At 44.9% G+C, this 23,672-nt stretch overlaps 2 protein-coding genes across 2 annotated transcripts; one reads left to right on the forward strand and one right to left on the reverse strand.

Moving 5' to 3' along the window:
* Positions 1–1,401: 1,401 nt before the first annotated feature.
* On the forward strand, positions 1,402–2,958 carry LOC8028211 (carbohydrate sulfotransferase 14-like). Its single transcript, XM_042286142.1, has 2 exons — positions 1,402–1,446; positions 2,098–2,958. The coding sequence occupies exon 2, from the start codon at positions 2,263–2,265 to the stop codon at positions 2,941–2,943; it is 681 nt and encodes a 226-aa protein (XP_042142076.1). The 5' UTR covers positions 1,402–1,446; positions 2,098–2,262; the 3' UTR covers positions 2,944–2,958.
* Positions 2,959–10,585: 7,627 nt separating this feature from the next.
* On the reverse strand, positions 10,586–14,334 carry LOC121838283. The gene is made up of 2 exons (XM_042294414.1): positions 13,947–14,334; positions 10,586–13,762 (listed from the first exon to the last, which is right to left on the reverse strand). Exon 2 carries the CDS (start codon positions 12,446–12,448, stop codon positions 11,426–11,428), a length of 1,023 nt encoding a protein of 340 aa, XP_042150348.1. The 5' UTR covers positions 12,449–13,762; positions 13,947–14,334; the 3' UTR covers positions 10,586–11,425.
* Between the last annotated feature and the right edge of the window lie 9,338 nt (positions 14,335–23,672).

Below are 23,672 nucleotides of genomic sequence, written 5' to 3' on the forward strand. Positions count from 1 at the left end.
TGGCAGCAATAAGTCCTACGAAAGTGAAAAATGTGCAGCTCCAATTTCGAGTTGCTTTAAATTTAAAGAATTGTTTATATGTGAAGAGATAGTACTGCATATTTTTTAGCATTCTTGATTTTTAAATGATGGATGAGACAACCATATAGGAGGAGTCTGATCATAAACTATACTTAAGTTTTAATGCTTGATACTGATTGGCAAGGCCAAAGGCTTTCGAATACTAAATTCTAAGGGACTTCGGCTGCAGTAATTTGTATACTGCGCTATCGAAAATGTGAAAATTGACATACTGTCTTGCGGGCTCAAAAAAAAAAAAAATTGGGGTGCATGTGTCTTTATACAGCCTTTAGACTGCCTCAACGGGCGACTTGTCCCCCAGCTGTAGATGAGCAATCTAGCCAGTGCAGTACAACCGCTAGCGTGGGGTCTTTAACGTGCACCACGCAGTAGTGATACACGACCGCACACCGGTACGACGCTCATCCAGATCGAAACGGGCCGGTTGGGGCTTGAACAGAGGATCCCTGGGTTCTGCAGTGCGAGCTTTCGCTCCACCTGCTCCGAGCTATGCGCTCGGCCACTCGGCCACCGATCCCCCCTTGTGAGTTCCAAGGGGATACTTGAACTGTTTTGAGAGCTTGAGAAATAAACTAGTTTCCTAATGATTGGTTCGGCTTGAGAGAAGGTTCGGCTTGGAAGAAGATTGGTTCGAATCTTTTTTAACAGTTCGCATAAGCGACCGCCAGCTTTTCACACAAAACAAAATACTCCGATTAAATGCAAGCTACTGCAATGGCAGCACGTTATATAAAAATATTGAAAAGTCCGAAATCGACGACAAGCAGCGGCACATCGCGACCACCGCGCACTGAACCAACTCGTATCTACCAGCGCTGGGCGCTGCCATCTTACCTGTGACGTCACAGCTTTTGTGAGGTCACGTGAAGAGTAGTCACTTTTGCGTACAACATGGCCCCAATCCGAGCCCATGTGCTGCTTTCTAACTTCCGGTTCAAAATTCTAAGCCCCTCTGCCTCGTTGATTATCCCCCCCGCCCCCCCCCCCCCCCCCCCTCCGCTGGTAGAGTCATTTTGCAGAATGTGGCATGATCATTTGAGCAATATAGCGCATGTTTCTTACAGCTGTGACAATCGGAAGGATAAAATAAAAACATTCGCTCCGTTGCAACCGTATACGCCATTCGCGTAGTAGGGAACCGACTGCGCCCTCGTCGAAGCGCTCTATTCTTGGTCGGGTCAGCGCCCGTGTGGTTGGAGTCCTCAAGAGTGTACACCCATGTCTAATAAGTCGACTCGTACGACCCGCAAAATAGCCTTGGCTGTTTTGTGTGCAGCAATTGTTGTCTCGCTGGTATATTTTGATTGGTTACGACGGCCACCTTCTTGCCCAACGCCAGCATCTGGCGGCACGACCAGAGAACAGGTAATACGCACTGCTATTGCTATAGTCACTGAAAGAATGAGAACGGCAGGGACGCCCCTCAGTGTTCCCGTCTCCCGAGCGATCTTCCTACCTTCGATATTGCTCCAGCGTCTCGTGAGCTTCGAGCGTACAAACGCAGCCAAAGAACGGTGGAAGGCAACGGGGGCGCAGTGGTGGCCGGGCATCCAAAGAAACGCCCTGCCTTTCCCATCCTGTCAGTGACCGTAGTAGTTATTCCGATTCTGATTTCTTCTGCCGATATTTCAAGTGTGGTCCTAACGGAACTCCTTTGAATAAACTTTGCTTTGGCCGTTTTCGGATTTCCTATTTGTCGCATAGAAAATGAAAATGATAGTTTTGTTTCGTGTTCTTCGGTATCCTAGAAAATTTGAGCTCTCATTGTTTAAAAGCGGGAATGAAATCGACATGGATACACTCGACCCTACAGTATGTTATGGATAATAAGGACGTTTCCTAGATTGTACGGACGAGCTTTGCGTTAACAGCGAGATCTTGTGACGACTCTTCGAGCACACATTCAGCACGCGTGCTCAAGGCCCGCAATCCGCAGTGTATACCAACTTCAACGAGTACTCTTTTGCACTTCCCGCGTCTATTATTAATTTCTTGTTCTTGATTTTGTTTGCGCAGACTTCCAGACGCCACGACGATGACTTCGCGTTCAGAGCACAAAAAATCCACAAAGTGTGTCGCACGTACCAGGTGGCCCTGGCGGAACACAACAGACGCCTCCTGAAGCGCAAGTTCGGCTACGAACGGCCCGGCTTCTGTGACAACCGAGAATGTTCTATCATCATGGAACCCGCACGGAAAGTCGGCTACTGTTTCATCAGCAAGGTTGCATCCTCCACAATCAAGACCGTCTTCGGTCTCCTGCTGAACATCAACAACACGGAAAAAACAGTTAACAGCTTCCACAGGGTATTCCATGAGCAGGTCCGCACACTGTCGCCCGTGACGTTCCTACAGAGGAGCAGACAGGAGCGCTACTCAACCGCCATGTTCGTGAGGCATCCCTTCGAGAGGCTAGTATCCGCATACGTGGACAAGGTTCTAGGCCCACGTGCTACCAATGCCTATTTTTACGACCGGTACTGGAACGACGTGCCTGGCGTCAGGGCAACGGGTCGGAACTTGACCTTCCCGGAGTTCATTGATTATATACTGAATCAGACAGTGAACCAGATGGACTCTCATTGGACTCCGTACTACGTGACGTGCCAGCCTTGCACCGTCAAGTACAAGGTCATCGGAAAACTGGAGACAGCAAGCAGGGACTTCGCGCTGTTCCTTAGAGAACTGGGTGCTCGGCAGGAGGACATTCCGCACGAAAACGAGAGTGGCGGCCACGGGTTGCGCAAGTCTGCCCGAGAGTTTTTTAAAGAACTCATTTTCGACCAGGTGATGCGTTTATATGAGCGGTTCTTCTTCGACTTCGAGATGTTCGGGTACGAACTCAGGGACTATCTACAATGACAGTGTACGCAAAACCAAACGATGAGGCCAACTTCTAAGAGAGTTCTTCAAGGCCACTACTTTAACAAATTTGCAGTAGAAAAAACCAGGACTCGTGTCTAAAACGTACAGTTTTTTTTTTCTCTTTTTTTTTCAATGCGTGTTCAAAAGTCAGATTTATTGAATATGATATAGTCTAGACAACTTGAGTGAGCCAGCAGCCTAAAAATTGTGTCCCATATGTTGACCATAACCTCCTGTATACTGATAATGCCTGCCGAATAGCCGGTAGCCACCTATAACTACAAAAGCGCGCCGCTAAGCCACACAAGACAGAAAATGTGAACGATGTGAATAAGCCTCTCGCGCGTTGTATTCTTGGTGCTGTTTTTGGCATTTGTCATGGTTGCTGTGGGCAAGAACCTGCCGGGTCTGTCATTTGATTAGGCCCCAAGCTGCACCCGGTGCCGTGGAAAATGACTGAAGCCCATTTCAAGTAAAGACTCCACAACAAGTCTACCTACCTCCAGCAACTCAACAGTGCGGTAGGCACTTTTTCGAGACGGACATTAAGGATGGCCCGTCTGGTCCCCCTTCGTGCGTCTTGTGGAGGCTTCACCCAAAGCCGAGCATAGCTCAGGCCTCCCTAGCGTCGAAGTTGGATCAGCCCATGTGCCCTTCCAGGTCATCTTTCCGCGCTGCTTTGACTGATTCTCAGTGGTTACCTGGCCACATCTTTCTCGCCCACCCTGAGTAAGTGACGGGAACCTAACGATAGGAACAATGCGTCGTTCCATAATGTGTGCCGGCACAGCTAAATCCTTCCACACTGATTACGTGACTTCGTAGCGGTTGTAACGCCGGAAGACCCTGGCCGTTGCAATTTCTCGTCAGCTTCTGCTCTTTGCCTGATCCTTAAATATAGAATTAAAAACGTTCGGTGTTCGTTGTTTGAGCGAGTGACTTTATTGAGAAAATAAGCTGGAAAGAGAGGAAATGCGGAACGAAAGGTTAGCCTCCCCACTCCGAATTATATTTCTCATTCCACTTGGGGTCACGATGGGAGGTCGGCGTCCTCGAGGAAATCAAGGATGGACTGGAAATCCTTAATCTTGGTCGTTCGAGGTCCTATTGGGAAGAAGAAACTTTGAGTATCTTGGTGGCTGATGCCATTTGCTGCATTGGTGTTTTGAAGATAATTCCTTGGTCGTGAGTAGAGCCACTAAGTGAGTTACGCTTAGAGTATCGGCAGTGTGTTCCACGGTATTTTTGCGGGTCCACCATCTTGGTACTTAGTGCAGATCAGACGCTACAGAGGTATGTTCTTTTTTATTTACTTTCACAAACTTCCAGAACTCTTTGGAATCATTCTTGAGTTTATCTTGAAAAGAGTCATAAAAGGTCCTTTTGTTTTCTTGTAAATTTCTTTTAATGTCTCTGCATATTTCTTCGAGATTTTGAATAGCACTATCAGACGGATTCGTGCGATACGTCTTAAAAGCTCGGCGTTTACGCTTTATTTGTTTTCGAATTGGAAGAGTAATCTATGGTTTATGTCTCTTATTTCCCTTATGAATTCTTAATGGTAAGTAATAGTTCACGAGTACCTTAATCGCTTGTTTGAAAATGTCCCACCAATGTTCAACATCACTCTCCACGCTCAAGTTTAAAAAGTGAGGAAAATAAACTGAAAGTTCATGAGAAATTTTTTTGTAGTCACCTTTCTCGTACAGTATGATTTTTCGAGCCGACATGGCCGTCTTATGAGTCTGATTCAGTGAGAAATCACAGACAACGGCACTGGGGTCGCTAATACCAGGGATTACAGTGACATTAGACATAAGGCTTTGGTTATTAATCAATAACAAATCTAAAATTGAACTGTTTCTTCTTGGTGAGAGAACAAATTGTTTAAGAGATAACGAGATAATAAGATCGTTAAAACCGTTATACAAACTAGAGTTATCGGTTGAAAAGTATGTACTCGTCCAATCGACGTTGGGAAGATTAAAGTTGCCTCCCATAATAACAGAGCTATCAGGAATCGAAGATAGTACATGACTAAGCTCATCTATGTCGTTTATGGTTGGGGGACGATAGTAAATGCCCAAGACTAGAGTGCCTCCTTTTGATAGTTGAACTCAGCACCAAATAGACTCTGTGTTATTGTGTGGTGGAAGGAACTGACTGCTTGCCCTATCCTGCGTCTATTAATAAAAACACCCCTCCGCCATGTGCGTGTCCATCGTTACGGTAGACAGAGAAGCCACCAGGAAATACTTCACTGTCCAGCACGGATTCATTGAGCCAAGGCTCAGGGGTCATGATAATATTTGGCATTATTGATTCTACAAGGCAAATTAAATAATCTACTTTATTTTTAAGGCTACGGCAGTTTAGCAACAATACAGTGGAAAGAACGTCCGACGATGTTGATAAGCTTTGAACATTTGTGGTCAAAGGGCTGCGTCATTGCTGTGGCCTTGTACTTCTCTTTCTACGCTTTCTTTCTACGACTCTTTCTCAGAGTCCCAGATAAACACGTCGCCGTTCAGAACCAGCTTAACATATGAAAGATGCACTTTGTTGCTCTTATCTTGCCTTATTTGTTCAGTGTCGTTCCAGAGATTACGTCTTTCTTGGCGAAGTGAATTACTGAAATCTTCGGATACGCTAAAGTTGGTGTTCTTTAATTTAAATCCAGGGTGTAAAATATCTTTCTTTTCGGTCGAAGACATAAAGCTTACTATAAATGGTCTTTTGAAACCATCTTTAAAGTAACCAATCCTGTGCGCCCTCTGAATCATAGTAGGATTGATTTTCATGCTTTCATTACAAATGCGTACAACCATGGTTCTTTGATTCCTCCCAGGATTCATTGCGCTTTCCGTCGGGTATGCCGTAAAACACAAGATTGCACCGGCGGTTGCTGTTTTCAAGGTCATCGATATGGTCCTCTATCCTTTTGTTCGTTGACTTCATTGGAAAGAGCGTACGCTTTTTCTTCCCGTGTAGCCCTATATGATGGGCTCCATTGAAAGGAAGTGGTGTTTCCTTAATTTGCCTAATCGTGCATAAGCTGGGCTTTTTTTTTTTTTTTTGCGAGTGGTCTTGCCTTGTTTTAAATTTCAGAGGTGTGATAAGTCCCTTTCGTCTGTAGACTATATGGCCTTATTACACTAATGACTAATTACTTGTGGCTAATTGTTCTTTTTCTTTTCGAATCCATGTGAAATCCACGCTAATGATGGTCAATGTCACAGCGTGCACTTAAAAAACTCGCTCAAGCTTCATAGACGCACGAAAAAACACGCACTGAGCGCTGTGTTTTGCTCAGCTGCTAAACGCGATGTGTACGTTTTTTTTGTGTGCGTGTGTGTTTTTTTTTTGCGTGTATGTGTTTGAAAACTTGATCGTCGACCACCTTGAGCAAACAGCCTCTGAGGTTCAAGGAGAATTTGCTGAAAAACAAAATATAATTAGATTTGTTTTGCTTTCTAAATTTACAAACGCTAAATTTAAGATAAGCTAAATTTACAAACGCTAAATTTAAGCTAAGCTAAATTTACAAACGAACATGACATTAGCCCTGTCCTGTGTGTTACTAGCGCATTCCTCAATCGTGTCATGGTTTCAATGAAGAACGTTTAAGCTTGCGTGCTATAATAAGCACAGCAGGCCCTGATGCCAGGCTTTGGGCATAAGCGCTAGTCCATGGAAACTGGAGAACGACTGAAAACATGAGAGCATTATTACACTTGGGTAATGCCGAAGAAACAAACACGAGGCAAGCGTGTAACACACGTGTTATATTCGCAACTCCAGCGCGCCGCTCGCCCTCCCACGGACGAACGGAGACCCAGAGGAGCGGGGACGGCAGCGGTGACGGCGGCGCGGAAACGGTGGCAATAGGGAGTTTTAGAATAGCGCACGCTAAAGCTTTTCGTACGCAAAGAATAGCGTCGTCGCCACTGCGCATGCTCCGAACGCAAACCAGGTTTTGCGCTTTGCGTGCGCAATTTCAGCGTGTGCTATTTCTCGGAAATAGCGTGCGTACGCAAGAGTCTTTGCGCTTCTCCAATGAGGATTCGTGATGAGAAGTTGGCTAAAGCCAAGACGAGCACAGTTAAAAAAAAAATGGCGGCTTCCAGGATTATGTTGGCGGCTGCTTTGGCGGCGTCGTGAGTGCGACGTCGGCGGCATCCTTGCCATTGCAATTTTCAATACGGGACGACATTGTACTCGGTTTGGCAGTGATCACCGGCAACTTGATGCTTGCGACGCGCGAACATTTCACGGCGAAGGAACGATGTGCGAAGGTCAGTACACGATACCTCTCTTGCCGAGGCGACGCAGGCGGACACGACCGGTCAACCGCTCGCGTCGCGTTCTCATGTTTAAACAAATTAAAATGCTACTCTAGATAAAAAAAAACTCGTTTTTTTTTTTTTTTTTTTGTAAAGTTCGAGCATTTCGTGTGTGAAATAATTTTTTTTTTTTTTTTACTGTATCTTGGTGGCGTCGCAAGCGCGAGATGCTTGGGCTTTTGCGTCGCGGCGGAGAAACGCTATTCTAAAACTTTCTTGCGTCGCGTGCGCTAATACAAGCGCTAAATTTAGCGCTAGCGTGCGCTAAAATTGCGTACGTTATTCTAAAACTCCCTAATGACTGTCCGCCTTGATGCGTGAACCCGTTTTAACGAAAAACGTGAGCGCGTTAAAAAAAGAAATTCATGTGCTCCGCCTTGAAACAGCCTTGCACAAAGGACCGGGAGGTCTAATTTCATTAGGAACGTTTCGTGTATCGCATACGCTGCGGATTTCTGGTCTTGTGCATGGCCGCCAGCTCATTATGTGCTCAACGTGATGGAAAACGCTCCCGCTAATAATGAAAAACTCTTTAGTACGGACTACGGAAAGTCTATTCTTTGCTATAAGTATAGGAGAAAACTTGACGCGCAACGGTAGGTCGAGCAATACAAATCGGGAATGGGTTCGCGTTTTAAGGCCGTTACAAGGAACATGACCATTTATTCCAAGCCCTTTAAAAAGACAGAATACCCGTACTTGGTTTCAGGTAATTCCAAAGCAAATAAAGAAATGCTCGAGGCCTTTTAAGCGCGTCTGTGTTAGCCAGCCGTTTGTGACAAGAGTTTAGAACGCGCAGTTTTAGCCAGAGGGACCGGAATGTTGCAAATAACACGGTACAACAAACGTACGTTATATTAAAATATTTTTTTTTTGATAGAGCAATAAATAAAACCCCTAAACAGGCCGATTATGTTAATAGACAGTTTTTGCATAGTGTACGACAACCCTAAACTTCAGTTGGACGTACAGCACACGGACGTTCAACCGGCGCTACCAACTTTCACGAGCGGCTTGATAACCGAGTTGTGCAACTTATTAAAATAGCTTAGGTGAGTGTAAATGACTGTAAAAAAAATAGAAAGAAATCGGGGTTTTCTTGGCCCTACTGCAAAACCTTGGTGTTTTTTTTGTTTTTTTTTCGGTACTCTTTGATGCGTATTTTAGCTGTTTAATATCTTATATTGCGCCGTCATCAAGCCTCTCGTAAAAGTTGGGGCCGTCAGTTTGACGTCAGTGGGCTGCATGGCGAACTGAAGTTTTGAAGTGTCGTATATCTGACAAGAGATGTAAGGTCTACAACCTTTTTGTTTTGTTTTTGAGAGTGATGAGCACGGCAACGCTCCTGGCCCGCACGGAAAATTGTGCTTCAAAGGCGCAGCGCGAGCTTGCGGTTGTAATGCTACACCGCACGGTAGCCTGCGGTAATAAACTTTTCATCAATAACCATAGAGCAGTTTGATCACGTGTTGCAATACACTAAAACCGAGACGGTAAGCAGCGATTTGAGAGGCTGTGACGCGAAGACAACAATACTGTATATTGCCGCTCTTCCGAAGCTTGACGGTCACCGTTCTCAGCTTTTTTTTTCAGAGCACTCATGGCCAGGCAAAGCGCAAACATATCTTCATCACCCTCAAAATTCTTCTGCCACAAACAGTAACGTGGCCGGTGCCTAAAACGCGCTCGCTCACCCCAAAGATTCGCAATTTAAGGTTTCTGCAACTTTAAAATATCAGCATGCTCGTGTTCATAACGTGCATCAGCATCTCCGTCATCTGTAATATGATCCCTCCCTAACCGCATCGCATTTGTAGACAAATAAATCATTTTTAGCGCGCTGAGCGTCAGCGAGCAGGCGCACGAGATATCCTGGAGAATCTATCCCCTTCTTTTCCGCCATCCTTGAACTACCGCCCCGCCACCTATAGGGCGTTGGAGTTGCGAATATGGACGATTCCGTGTTTTCGGAGTTTATTTCTCGCGAAATCGGAAAAACGTGTTTCGAAATTTCTTTTTTTTTTTTTTTTTTTTCGCTGAAAATTTGGGGTTTTTACTCAGTTCCCCTTTATTTCCGAATGTAACAGTTGCGTACTTCAATGATAGATAACTGGCCACTCTTCAGGACCGCTGACACCATTCTCTTTTAAAATTGGTGCATAAAACACCGGCTTTCATTTTTATGAAGTTATACACAAAAAAAATGGGGGGGGGGGGGGGGGGGAGAGGGGCCTAGAGGATAAGCAACCCACATAAAAATCAGGGCATTATTTCAACTGAAATGTATTAGAATACACATCTAAAAATTGTAAAACCGCACATGCGCAAAGAGGCTTTTTTCGGTAAGTCTGTACATGCTTGGAGTGTCGTGCGGCTTCTCCGGGTTTTGAACCTCAATGTCTCCTCTTTGCGGATGTGCAATTTTACAATTTTTATATGGGAATTCTGATAAATTTCAGTTTAAAGTCCTCGCTTTATATATTTATGGGTGATTTCATCTCAACTCAGGCACGGATTTAGGGTCGAATTTTTAATTTTGACGAAAAAAATATATGTTTTGGGGCAATTCCTATAATAAAAGAAGACGCAAACGGTTATTTCGTCGGATTTTTTGTTCTCAAGTTATGGACCGTTGAAACGGTCAAGGTGGAAATTGATGTTTTTCCAGCCTGTCGGAGGTGCCATATTTCACTCCATCCCTTTTCCCTACTTTTTACGCTACGTCAATATAACTTTTTGGGAACACTCTAGACATAGGCTTTTTCATGCTAATTAAGCGTCCAGGTCATAACATTCTTAATGATTTTTTTTTATTTGTCAAACCGCCTCTCTGTGACGATATTTGACGAAGTTCAGCAAGCTGTGCTGTGTGACCTAATCAACATATTTTTATGATCTTTATATCACCGTGAAGCGCCAATTATACTCTTTCTTTTGAGTATAATTTCACTATTTTGCCACAAGTATATATTGTGCTACATGTGCCTGAAAAACGAATATTTCGAAAAACTAGCAAGTTTGGAGTCGATTTTCTAAAAAAACCCACTTTTTATTTTTTTCATTTTTTATTCACAGTTAGTTAATATAGTAGTCTATCAGGAACTACCAACAGAAATTGTAATATATTGTTTGTATGGCCGCTATTAAGACTCGAATCTCGTGCTATGAGCGTTTTGAACGGGACTTCGCACAGGCGCTTTGCTGAGCAGAATTTTGGCCAATGTAAAGTTTTCTATTTAATGTTAGTACTTACCACAATATCTGAGCGTAAAAGCAAGTGAAGTAACAATATTTATCCTTACAACATTTATTTACTTGGCACTGGGGTGATTTGAAAGGTGTGTGAGCTTCGCCTTATGTATTGACGGAGAAGTACGTAACATCTAAACTCACGGACAAACTTAAGTCACGAGGGAAACGTCTAAGTAACCTGGCATGAATCACTGCAAATAGAAATGAAACCTAAACACATGACTAACGCATTTGAAGACTTACACGCCACGAAATGCTCGTTATTTTACGAAAGAGCCCGTATGTGCACAAAATAGACCGTACTTCCTAAGCGTCAGATACTAAATCGCACATATGTATATGCACTGCATATCTGTTTGACATAAGAAAATATGACAATTACATATAAAGTTCGGAATTTTAAACTCAAGATGCGACACGTAACCAGAGAAGGGAAGTAATATTTCATGTTGTAGCCTAAACATGTTCATTGCATAAAATATATCAAAATGTGTTGACCAAATGTCTCATATACTCCTAATTAACATAAAATACACTCAAAGTTAATACAAATATAAACTTTAAAACGAATTGAACACCGCCAAATTCCGTCTGGTTTACGGATAGACGACGCAGTACCTTTTCAATAATATACACGGCGCTGCTCACACAAAAACAGTGATAAACACCTGGGATAGGGATAGTCATCTTTCGACGTAGCACATTTCGAGACAATAGGTTGATGCGATTCTGAGCCAGTTTTCGCTTTGTCCAAATTGCAGTCAGTTCAGTGTCAAAGTCTATGGCGCGTCGTCTGATCACACAGCGCGCACTCACAGGGGGACAAGGATGAACGCACTGTTGAAACGGTCCGGCCTTTTCACGGTCCCACCATTTAGCTCTGTCTATTCTGGGGTTTGGTAAACTCTTTCTAGGACCACATCACCTCCCCCTTCCCCCATTGCTTTGCTCCACACATGAGAAGATTGGATGCCTTTCGATGGGGTTACCTTCTCCCACTCCTTCCTTTTAAGCTCCCGATAACGGGACAGCTCCTCTTGGTCGATGAAGAGAAGCGTTATCCCCTTGATTTCCTGGCCGAGAGCTTCAACGAACGTACGCGCGTTAGTTATGGAGCTCAGCTCAGTTGTTTTCAAGTTATGCAGTGACGCATGATGCTTCAGCACACCACCCACTCCATCGCACGCGCTTTTGCCGTGCCCTGACGCCGAGTATATCCACCTGCTGACGACAAACTTCTTCTGAAATTCGTGTAATTGGTGCCGATTTTTGAAATGGCTTGGAGCGCCGTCCGAAACATAGATCAGCTCCAAAAAAACGGGCACGAGTTCCTCGAGCCTGTCTTCAATCATTGTGAGCGCAAAGAGCGCGTGTGCAGAATCATGACAGGTATCGTCACTCACGACGCCGAAACTTAGTGTTCCCTTCGTGGTCGTCGCAACGCAGGTGAAGATTGTCACCATCTTGGTTTTCCAGTGGTATCCCTGCACTGCACGTTGGAGCACAATACTCCAGTTTTCGGCGAAATCAAAGTGGAGGACTACGACACGTGGCTTCACATTTGCTTTTTCAAGCCATATTGCTCTCTGTTGTGCGCGCCGAATATAATAGTGGGGTATGTATTTCTTCGTCCACTTGTTGAGTTCGTTAAGAAAAGCAGTGGCCTCCAAATGTTTTTTCACCAACTCGCCACCAGATTCCCACAGTGCCAACTCCAGTTCATGTTCAGCGCTCATCCCTAGCATCTCGAGGGATATGTCCTTCCGGTTCGAACAGGCTTCACACCTCAGCAAGAAGCAGTTTTGGGAAGGATTTTCACAAAGAAACATTTTCTGGATGTCTTCAAAGGTCATGGTCTTCCCCGCCGCATTTGACAGAGATGTCAGAGTATGAAGTTGGCGCAGCATACACACACACACTCTTCATGTACAGGGTGTTTCTTAACCCACTTGGGCCGAAGAGAATAAAATTTTGTAAGGCCCATTTTTGACTCGGGATTGGCCGCCTTGAATTCTTTGTAGGTTTCCCTAATAGATCTCGTCATAAATCGCTTCGTGACGAAGACTTCCTGACCATCAATAAAAAGCCTCACGACATCCTTCTTGTTCGGGCTTTGTCTTGAGCAGTCTTTTGCATCTGATGTGTAGTAAGTCAACGCAAGAGCGACATCGTTTTCGTTGAGAGCATGTCCTTGGTATGGGTCAGGTGACGCCCAGACCCCCATTTTTTTTTTCAGCTTTCTTGATTGGTCCAAAGCATGCTTCGTCACTTCAGGAATTGCTTTCAGGATATCTTTCTTTTTGAGGTTAGATGGAAAGAGAGTTAAGAGGCGGTAGCGTTCTAGCTGCGACGCGCTCTTGACGTAGGCTGCTCGTAAATTGCTGACCCAGTCGGAGCACGAGGAGCATGGATCTTCTTTGTCTGTGCCCGTAGGTTCTCCGTACACGTCACTTAGTTTACGACCAATTTTCTTTTTGAAGTCCGCGGTTATCTCGGATTTTTTTCGCTTAACATAGCCGGTACGACTTCGTGGGGTCACGCTAGAAGGGAGTTTAAGTGGTGTCACACTTACTTCGGCAGCATCAATTGCTTCAGACACTCCTTGGACCAGGGCTTCCTCGTCAACGAATGATCTGTCCGCTGGTTTCAGGGATGATGACGATGAGCTTGATGACAACATTTCCTGTCCTTGGTTATGTTCTTCAATCTGACCCAAGAACATTGTGTAGCAGTTATTGCACAGAACATCTCCAGGGCTTACGCGCTGGGCGTCCTCAGCCGGTAGAACTTGCTTAAGAAAACTTAGGTTTAGCTCCGAGACTTGACGAAAATGGCGTCCGTAAAACACTCTTCTCTTGTGTCTCCTTGAACAGTCGGCGCACACTTTCCGGTCTGAACTGAATAATGTATTAGCCATGGCAGTAACGAACACTTCTGGCTTTCTGAAAGCAGGAGCAGTTTTAAGTTCATCCAGCTCAGACAGCACGGAGTTAGAATGAGTACCAGCTTTCCGCCGTGGCTTAGGAATTCAAGAGCCAGAAAGGGACCGAGAAGGCTATTATCAGTTAGACGACGTGCGAAGATTCGGCTTCCTTTGGGTCCCCAATCTTCCCGTCGATCCATACTTAAACAATCGCTCTCCGCCTCGCGCGTAATCTGAGTGCCACGCAGCAGCGGCGTCTCTTTTAGTGCCCGCGGATTAGTGGCACGGTTGTGTTAAGGCCCGTTCACACTCTTGCAACCGAGTACGACCGAGAGAGACCAGACCGGTTTTCAATCCTCTTGCGACTTCTTAGGACCAGGCGCGCTGCTGCGGAGCTGGTCCTAAGAGATCGCAAGAGGCTTAAAAACCGGTCTGGTCTCTCTCGGTCGTACTCGGTTGCAAGAGTGTGAACGGGCCTTTAGAAGGACGAGGAGGGGAGCTTGGAGAGACAGAGGGGGGCTTGCGACGTAAACTCTAACCTCGAAACGCCTGTTCTCCCGACAATCAGGGTTTCCGTGTCGGTCGCATCCAAAGGCATAATCCTTAGAGGCTCCAGGACCCCGACGAAGATAGAGGCGGTAGCCGCGTGATGTTCAAGATAAAGTATTCTATACACGCCGCCTGACTAGGGTGGCATCTGTAAAATTTTGGAGCCGAAAGCAAAAGGCCTCAGAGGACTTCTCTAACGATCTGCATTCCCCCGTATTGGGACAAAAAGATGCGCTCGCACTTGTGAATACGGACTTCTAAGTAACTTTTTTTTAAGAGCACTACTCAAATTTCTTTTTAATGTTTATGGTTGGATATTAGGTAACTGCTAATTATAAATAGAAAACCTTATATAGGCCAAAATTCTGCTCAGCAGAGCGCCTGTGCGAAGTCCCGTTCAAAACGCTCATAGCACGAGATTCGAGTCTTAATAGCGGCCATACAAACAATATATTACAATTTCTGTTGGTAGTTCCTGATAGACTACTATATTAACTAACTGTGAATAAAAAATGAAAAAAATAAAAAGTGGAGTTTTTTAGAAAATCGACTCCAAACTTGCTAGTTTTTCGAAATATTCGTTTTTCAGGCACATGTAGCGCAATATATACTTGTGGCAAAATATTGAAATTATACTCAAAGAAAGAGCATAATTGGCGCTTTACGGTGGTATAAAGATCATAAAAATATGTTGATTAGGTCACACAGCACAGCTTGCTGAACTTCGTCAAATATCGTCACAGAGAGGCGGTTTGACAAATAAAAAAAAATATCATTAAGAATGTTATGACCTGGACGCTTAATTAGCATGAAAAAGCCTATGTCTAGAGTGTTCCCAAAAAGTTATATTGATGTAGCGTAAAAAGTAGGGAAAAGGGAAGGAGTGAAATATGGCACCTCCGATAGGCTGGAAAAACATCAATTTCCACCTTGACCGTTTCAACGGTCCATAACTTGAGAACAAAAATTCCGACGAAATAACCGTTTGCGTCTTCTTTTATTATAGGAATTGCCCCAAAACATATATTTTTTTCGTCAAAATTAAAAATTCGACCCTAAATCCGTGCCTGAGTTGAGATGAAACCACCCATATATATATATATATATATATATATATATGTTCTGAGTCAGACCCAAATAGCCCAACCCTCAATCTTAATTTCTTTTTTTTTTTGTTTTCTCTTGTGACCTCGGAATTCTGAGTTTTAGGTGAAATCCGAGTTTTAAAAAAAATTTGACCGGCGAGTATTTTCGTTTTGTTACATGTTGTATACATACTTTGCATGCAGCACAGGAATCTGTCAATAAAACCAATCATACGCATGTGCACTACTACACTCTAAAAAATGTCTGTGCGTCTACTTTCCCGCACAACACTCGGGGAGTCAATCACCGCAAGTCACGGAGGTAGCTCAGCGAGTGACGATGCCGAAACATATGTTTAGACCCAAAAACGCAGTCTGAGTTGTGACATTAAGCAATGCAAAACGTCACTCTTGCATTGCATTGCCAGGAAGTGGAACAGGCTGTTCCACTTCCTGGCAGCCGTGCGCTACATCAACGGATGCGTCGGCTCCTGCAGCAATTCCACGGGTCTGAACGGCGTGAGCGTTACACTGTAATTAACCACAGCGTGAGAGTCCCGTACATCTGATTATCCCTCCGCAGCCAATCAGATTGCTGCATTAACCGATAAGAGCGCGGAACGACCAATTACGAAGGAAAGAACGTGAATGAATGGATGGATGGATGCGACTGAACCCTTTGAATCGGGCGGCGATATATCTAGAGATTTATTCTTAAAAGTTATACACGATCCATACAACGGAGGCGCCTCTATGCAACACGCTGCGCACACTTTCCGCTCGGGAGGTAACAAGAAAATATTAATCTGTCTCTCGACATATGCCTTTTTTTTTTTTTCAAAATAAACCACGCCCCACAGTGTCAGTTACTAAAGTGTCAATCATGGCATTTGTTCTCTATTCAAGGGGAACTCGAGTGCTTTTTGTAAACGCTTGTTTTTGATGGCCCATTGCGTGTTTGGCGCTAGTCAAAAAAATTGAAAAGTTCTCGACAGCAAGACATCTATACTCTGCCTCATCCTGCACTCTAAGAAAAGCCCGTGAGTCTGCTTTTCCGCACAACCCTCGGAGAGCCAATCACCGCAACTTACGGTTGCAGCTCAGCGAATGACAATGCCGAAACATATGTTTAGACCAAAAAACGCAGTCTGAGTTGTGACATTAAGCAATGCAAGCGTGACGTTTTGCATTGCTTAATGTCACAACTCAGACCGCGTTTTTTTGTCTAAACATATGTTTCGGCATCGTCATTCGCTGAGCTGCCTCCGTAAGTTGCGGTGATTGGCTCTCCGAGGGTTGTGCGTGAATGTAGACGCACAAACATTTTTTAGAGTGTGCGATGAACTAAAGCCTAATGCTGCAGGCCGCCAGGTCCAATCACGAGCCTGTTAGAAACCACGTGGTATATTTGCTCCGTCGTACGTATCAGTGCGCCAAGACACGTCATGGGGAGGCGAATTTTTCGTCTGCTTACCGAGCCATCACGGAGGCTCCGTATGCTTGCTACTACTGAAGACTACTAAAGGGTTTAAATACCGTTTAGAAGTGATGGGGCAAGGAGAACCCAGGATCATAACCAGTGGCCATTAAACATAAACATGAGTCGGTTAAAGTGTTCGGCACGGGGGCGTATGTACGGACCACGTGCGGAAGGGAGGTGCGGGTCCGGGTACTTCTTACGTAAACGAAAGTTGGATTGGTTTGGATTGTTATGGCTAAAGCGTAACGACTTTACGTCCGTGTTTCCCGCCGTGCCGTCCAACCTCTCTAAACAGTTAACATGTTTAGGAAATATGGCAAAAACTTTTATGAAACTAAATACCATGTATACCTTTATTTCACCAATCATAAAATAGCGCGCTATCAAAACAGAGCATCCATAGGCGTTCGATTAGTGCACTTCGTAGTCTGCGTATCAGAATGTCTCTCGCGCACTCGTTCGCCATGCGGATGCAAGCTTTCCTGAGGCCCGCCAGCCTTCGAGCCCTACTCCATCGTAGGGTGAGACGGACTATAGTAAGTTCATAGCGATAGAAATACTCGGTCATTTTTTTCTCTTGTGTGTATGAGTGTCGGTGGGAGGGAGGAGGGGGGGGGGGGGGCATCTTAGCGTCCTGATCACCTTTATAAAAGTCAACCAATAAACATAGTCACTTGCGTGGGCATACAGAACGTTACCATTGCTGCTCTTGGGCGGGTTCTGCATTACATTTTGCGAAAAACGTCGAATCTTTGGGTATAGGAGAGGTAATACAGCCATTCTTTTTTGGAAACGCCATCTAACGGCGCCCTATGGTGTCTACTTAAGGCGCGGAAAGAGGGACGTGTCACCATTTCTGATTAGATCTTTAATAGTGTAATCGGACACCATGAGTGTAATTTCCGATCTTTTGTTATTCTTAGAGCCCGTAGATTGAGTTATTACCATAAATAGACGATCTCAAAATTTGCTTGAGTGCCCCTGGGAGCGAGCAGACAGCGTCAAAAGCGCGCCATCATGGTGTTTGTCATGTTTCGTTGCATCCAATTCTCTGCCTTCCCTAGGTTCACGGGGGAGAGAGAGGTCGGCGGGGGGAGGGTTAGGTATACACGTTTCAGTGCTCTGCCCGGACGTAATGCTAGCCACAGCGTAAACAAATAGGCCTAGTGAGTTGTGGCTTTGACGCTGCTTCATTGGTCCCCTTAGCTCGCAGCGTCGGCTGCGTCTGGACTTAAAACTTCGGTCAAAAACGAACCCAAAATAAATAACTGGTACCGCCTTAGTGGCACGAAATAGGATTACAGTCGAAATATTACGTCAAAGTAAAGCCGGGTACTCCGCTAATACCGCCGATTTTAAAGATGCAAGCGGGTTAGCTTTAAGTCCAGCAACACTGGGCGACGCGTACCGCAGCACCACCGTGACGTCACACCGCAGCCGTGCACCTGATATCAGTGTTGCCTTCCCTCTCCCGCAGAGAGTTTCCGTTTTGCCGTAGGCTGCCGAAACCGAAGTTTGAACCGTGATATTTTTAAAACTACACGCAGTAAAGAAAAAAAAAGAAAAAAAAAAGATAGATTTTGTGATTTAGGGACACTGAGCGAGCGGAAAACAGTCGTAATCCCAACTTCGAAAATATTTACCGGAGTTGCTGTTTAAGCTGAAACGAACTATGAGTACAGCTGTCCAATGTTTTTTTTTTTAACAATATGACGGGAGCGTAGACCGGCTGGCGGGCCACACAAAGCGCTCCGGCGGTATCCGCGAGAGTGGGCGGGTACGTGTGTACCAAGCTGAGCTCGCTCTCACCGATAGCGCCGCAGCGCTTCGTCATACGGCGGTGATCGGCCCGGCGGTCGACGCCCCCATCATAATATTAAAAGAGTTTCAAAGTTGTACTCTCGTTATTTGATCTTCGTATAAACAATGGGCCTATTGCTATATTACCCAAGCATCAAGGAGAATGCAAGGATTGGTGTTCCACGCGCCACACGTGCTGGCCTTAGCAGTTTTAACTTTTCTAAAGCAGATACCTAAAACAAATGACATCTTGCACGCGCGTTCGTCAGGGCTTTATTTTGGTTATTTTCTTCGAATCTTTCATACGAGAAAGGCGTGCCCGTAAGGCGTGTGGAACAAAAACCCTGCATTCTCCTTGATGCTTGGGTAATATAGCAATAGGTCTATTGCAAGCATGGCAGCCCACCTGGTGCCCCAAGTGCCCCAAGCTTGCAAGCGCGTCCATCTTGCGCGTGAACATATACATAGATTTGGCAGCTTGAAATTGCACGGGCTTGTGCGCGCGAGCAGAGGCATGGCAGCGGCCAGCGGCTTTGCTTGTAATCGTCTTGCCGCCGGAAGCGCTAGCGAGTTCGTAAGACGCGACCGTGTAATGACTGCATCGAGCATAAAGCTGCAATGCAGCTTTCGATCATGCACCAGTTATGGTCCTCTAGTAGCGTACATCGGCATCTATCTACGCGCGGTAAAAGAACGTATGGAGAATTTAGAGGAAAAGAAAGCTTAAACAAAAAAAGAATGCAGCTCGCGCTTTTGGTGTATTATCAAAACAATTATGCTTCTCTCGGAAGAGTTTTGTTCTGCTTTGCACCATTTATGTTTATTCATTGGAATTCTGCAAGCATAGCGTCCACGAGCAACCTGAAAAAACGGAATGAGGCACAACCGAAACGCGACCGAAAAATAATCGAGCCTGCTCGCTACAAAGCTGCAGGCGTAACCTTTTGGGAGCTACTTCAAGGTATTTACAAACAAATTGTTGTTTGTATGTTTATACAGCCGGAAGTTAGTCTGTGTCAGTGGGTGTCTGGTGTCTCAACTTTGGATTAGCAATTTAGCCAGTGCGATACAACCGTTAACCTGGGGTCTTTAACGTGCATCACGCAGTAGTGATACACGACCGCACGCCGGTACGATCCTCATCCAGATCGAAACGAGCAGGAGCGGGGATTGAGCCCAGGGTCCTGGGTTCTGAAGCGTGAGCTTTCGCTCCACGTGCTCCGAGCTGGTGTGTGCTAGAACACTCGGCCACTGATTCCCTTTTCTTTTTTTCGCTTTTTTAGTGCCTGATTTTGACATGAGACAAGCATATTTACATAACACAAATATATTTAAATGACAGCTATACACAAATGAAAATATCAAGCAGTCACCCAGTCATTGGCTGACGTTGACACATCAAAAATCTCTTAACATTACTAGCGGTTCAATTCTTGGCAACCAATCAGGTGCGGTGACTAGTGTTTTAACGCCTTCGACGTACGCCATAACAGTTTCATGAAAGTACATTTTCGCAGGCCGAGCATCGGCATCATTATGAAGCCTCGCTGTGCGGGAGCGCCATAGACTGTGTAGGCCCATGAGCCTTATCAAATCAAAAGGCACCCCCTCGTCTATTGCCAAGAAGCGAATACCATGCTGATCTATACAAAAATCATTGCGTATAGTTTTTTGAAGTACATCCCAAAAGAAGGCACCCTCCCAAAAATGCAAGAAAACATGTTCAATTGTATCGGGGATTTTGCAAGTGTATAACAGATCGTTCCCCAAGAGGCAAACATCCCTTTTTCTTCTAAATATGTTGTTACTGACAACATGCCTGCCTGAAGTTTAAAAAAGAAAATCGCTTAACTGGCATCCTCTTCACTCTTTTCAGAACATCCTGTCCTGGGCCTTCACAATATGTCGCTGTATACATCGGGACAGAAAGTACACCATCTCTCATAGCTTTATGTAGTTTTTTGCGTGTCACGTTACCTAAATATTCAATGAAAAAACGCGTCTGCAAAGACCGAAGTGTGGATACATATCCCTAAAAACAAAAACAACAGGGTCGGATATGCACTCTATGGACACTATGAGCTGAGGCAGCGCACGCGCCAACCTCATCTGACACACAGTTCGCAGGAATGGGTCAGAGGTGTCACGAAGAAAACAGAAATCTGTTCACTAGCTGTCGGACAAACAGGTGGGTCAATCCGAGTCGTCCTTCCCGGACTCGTCTGAACAGATTGTCCCTGGCACACCTTTCCCAGGATGACGCCCAAATAAAGACAGCAAACACTCGATGGAATTTTCGAACATTAACTCGGGAACAATGCAACACTTGTATAACAAACCATATTTTGGACACAAAAATAAATTTCACACTGTGGCTTTGGCAACCATGGAGAGACTCTCTCCTTTCCACTTTTCAGTTTTATCTTTATTTTCTTGCTCTTGCACCCACCAATACTGCTCGCTGCTTTTATAACAGTCGAGCGGAGTTCCCAGGTACTTGAGGGGGTTGTTACCCATCTGACATTAGCAAACGAACTTGGGCTTGAAGAACAGTCCCCATGCCAGAACCCAATACATTTATCCCAATTTACATTGCTCCCAGTAGTTGCAGAAAAACCCGTAACTTGCTTGACAACTCGTTCGAGACTCCCTTTGTTAGTGCAGAAAAGAGCGATGTCATCTGCGTAGGCCAAAAGCTTAACTTCTGACCCACCCGATTGGAAACCCTAAATCTTTTCCCCATACCTGATCCTTAAACATAACGCTTCTATATAGATACAAAAGAAGAGCGGACTAAGGGGGCAGCCCTGGCGCACTGAACGTTATACTTTAATGGGGGCCCCCAGATTCCTGTTTCCATTCAACCTTGTAGTACAATTTCGGTAAGCCAGAGCAACACCCTCTCGAATTACATCACCCACGTTCACAGAATCCAAAATAGCAAACAAAATATCGTGCACCATAGAGTCAAACACCTTCTCGAGATCAAGCTGAAGGACTGCTACTCTAGCGTTTATGGCGTCGCAACACTCTAAAACACACCTCCCCTTGTATATCTTGGTGAATATGGTGCGTCCTTTTATGTCACACGTCTGATGTGGCCCAACTATTTCTTTAATAGCAGTCTGCAATCTTTGCGCTAGCACCTTCATGAAAATTTTATAACGAACATTAGTTAATGAAATCGGTCTATACATTGTTACCTGTTTAAGTTTGTCCCTATTATCAGTTTTTGGTATTAAAATGGTGTGTGCCTCCGCAAAAGATGGGGGCAGCGCTTTGAGGTCAAAGCCTTCGTTTTACACCGCGGTTAAACGGGGTGACAGTTCATGCTTAAATTCCTTATTTAATTTCCTTATTCAAGACCGAGCTTAACACGTCATGGCCCGGAGCATTCCCTGGGTTTAAATTCAAGATAGCACCTGCTCTTCCTCGACCAATATGCGCTGTTGTAGCCTTTCTTTGTCATCATCCTGCAGTCTCGGCATTCCGCCGATAAATTCCAGTTTGAATCTTTCTAAATCTACCCCACGGAAGGCAAACAAGGCCTGATAGTGTTCGACGAAAGCCCGCTCAATGTCTTCTTTTTCAGCTGATAGGCCCCCTTTCCCGTTCTACCTCATTCATCTGATTCCGGTGAGCGTTCGTCTTTTCGACACCAAGCATACGCTTTGTGGGCATCTTTCCAACCGCCAATCGCTTCGTTCTTGCCCGCACGATTGCCCCGCGATAGCGGTCTTGATCTATATCTTCTAGACGTTGTTTGAGTTGCTGGATATCTTCCTTCTAGGGGTGTGCGAATAGCAGTTCCAATCGAATAGCGCTGCGTCATTTATAGTCTTCACAGTGCTAGGGAAAACCAAGACCTACCGGTTCCCTTTGCAGCGCTGATACCGGGAATGACGCTATGCTATTCGATTCGAACCACAATTCGCACACCCCACCTTCCTTGAAAACCCCTGGCGCTTTGTTGTCTTGCTCAATTAATTTTTCTAATTTACTTTTTTTAAAGTCTTCTCCTTATATTTTACTCCTACTTTAAGCGACACGACCTTTCCATCGCTTTCAATTTGATGTCTTGTTTACATAATTCCCATTTACCTCCTAATTTATTTTGGCCTTCCTCAATGACCTGAAAGAGAGACTGGTTTAAAGGGGCACTGACACATCAAAATCATATTTTTTTTTATTATCCGAAACGATTGAAAACGATGCCGGGACATTACCCTCAAAATTTGAAATTTGGGAGTTCAGTATTTGTGAAGTAAAAAAACAATTTCCAAATGCCGAATTCGAAGTTCCCGCGCGATCGGCGCCGGTGCCTTGACGTCAAAAATCGCGGAGACCTGAGAGTCGACTTTCTTTCACCACTCCCTGCTGTTGCCATGGCGACCCAAAGCGAGGAGGAAAGGAGTGAGCGGCGGCGTTACGGCGGACCGGTTTTGAGCGGTGTCGCCTGTTTTCCGTTGGAGGATACAAATCCAGGAGACGGCACCACAACGAACTCCCGATTTTTGGTATTTCAAAAAGAAGGGCCGTAGTGCGTTCGCAATTGTGTTAAAAAACATGTTTTACGATTGCCGTAATTAAATGTTATAGAGATGTCGCCTACATAGCTTCTAAATTTCCTGATTTTTGACGTCACCGATCAAAAGAAGCGAGGCGGCGAGAGGCGGGAAAATCAAACGCCACAAATAAAAAGGCGCGCGCGCGCGCGGAAAAATTTTTTTTCGCGATGCGGTTTTTTTTGCGTGTCTATGACTGCAACTTGCATCGTTTTAGACAATAAAAATAAATACAACCTTTGGGGTGTCAGTGCCCCTTTAACGCAGTAATTTTCACATTTCCCTATAAAGTCTCATGCAAGATAAATCCTATCCAATCGGGCATGACTGGTACTCTGAAAATGGGTGTACTGCACTTCCAGTGCTCCTTCTAAGCATTCATCTGCGTCTAGAAAGTTACTTTCGCCAATTACCTTTGTTAATACGTCGGTACTTGCGTCTCGGTAGGCGCTCCTTCTAGACTTATCACGTGAAGATAATACACAGTTATAGTTTCCCATCAAAAGAATTGCCCTATCTGTAGTAAGGTGTAGCCTAATATTTTCAAAAACGTCGTTCTGTCATTAGCCTGGTTCGGTGCGTACAAACAGAAAACACGCCACTCGATTGAAAGGAAAATAAAGTCGCACACAAATCTACCATCCAGGCTCGACTTCACCTCCTACACAACCAGCCCTGGCAACTTTCTGAAGAACAGCACACAGCCAGCAGACGTCCCAACTGCGTGGC

This window comes from Ixodes scapularis, unplaced genomic scaffold, assembly GCF_016920785.2.
Source record: "Ixodes scapularis isolate PalLabHiFi unplaced genomic scaffold, ASM1692078v2 PGA_scaffold6__148_contigs__length_123643588, whole genome shotgun sequence".
Classification (NCBI taxonomy): Eukaryota; Metazoa; Arthropoda; class Arachnida; order Ixodida; family Ixodidae; genus Ixodes; species Ixodes scapularis.

Excerpts from the sequence above, each read along its gene's own strand:
- LOC121838283 (XM_042294414.1), bottom strand. The coding sequence starts at position 12,448 with ATGCTGCGCCAACTTCATACTCTGACATCTCTGTCAAATGCGGCGGGG.
- LOC8028211 (XM_042286142.1), top strand. The coding sequence starts at position 2,263 with ATGGAACCCGCACGGAAAGTCGGCTACTGTTTCATCAGCAAGGTTGCA.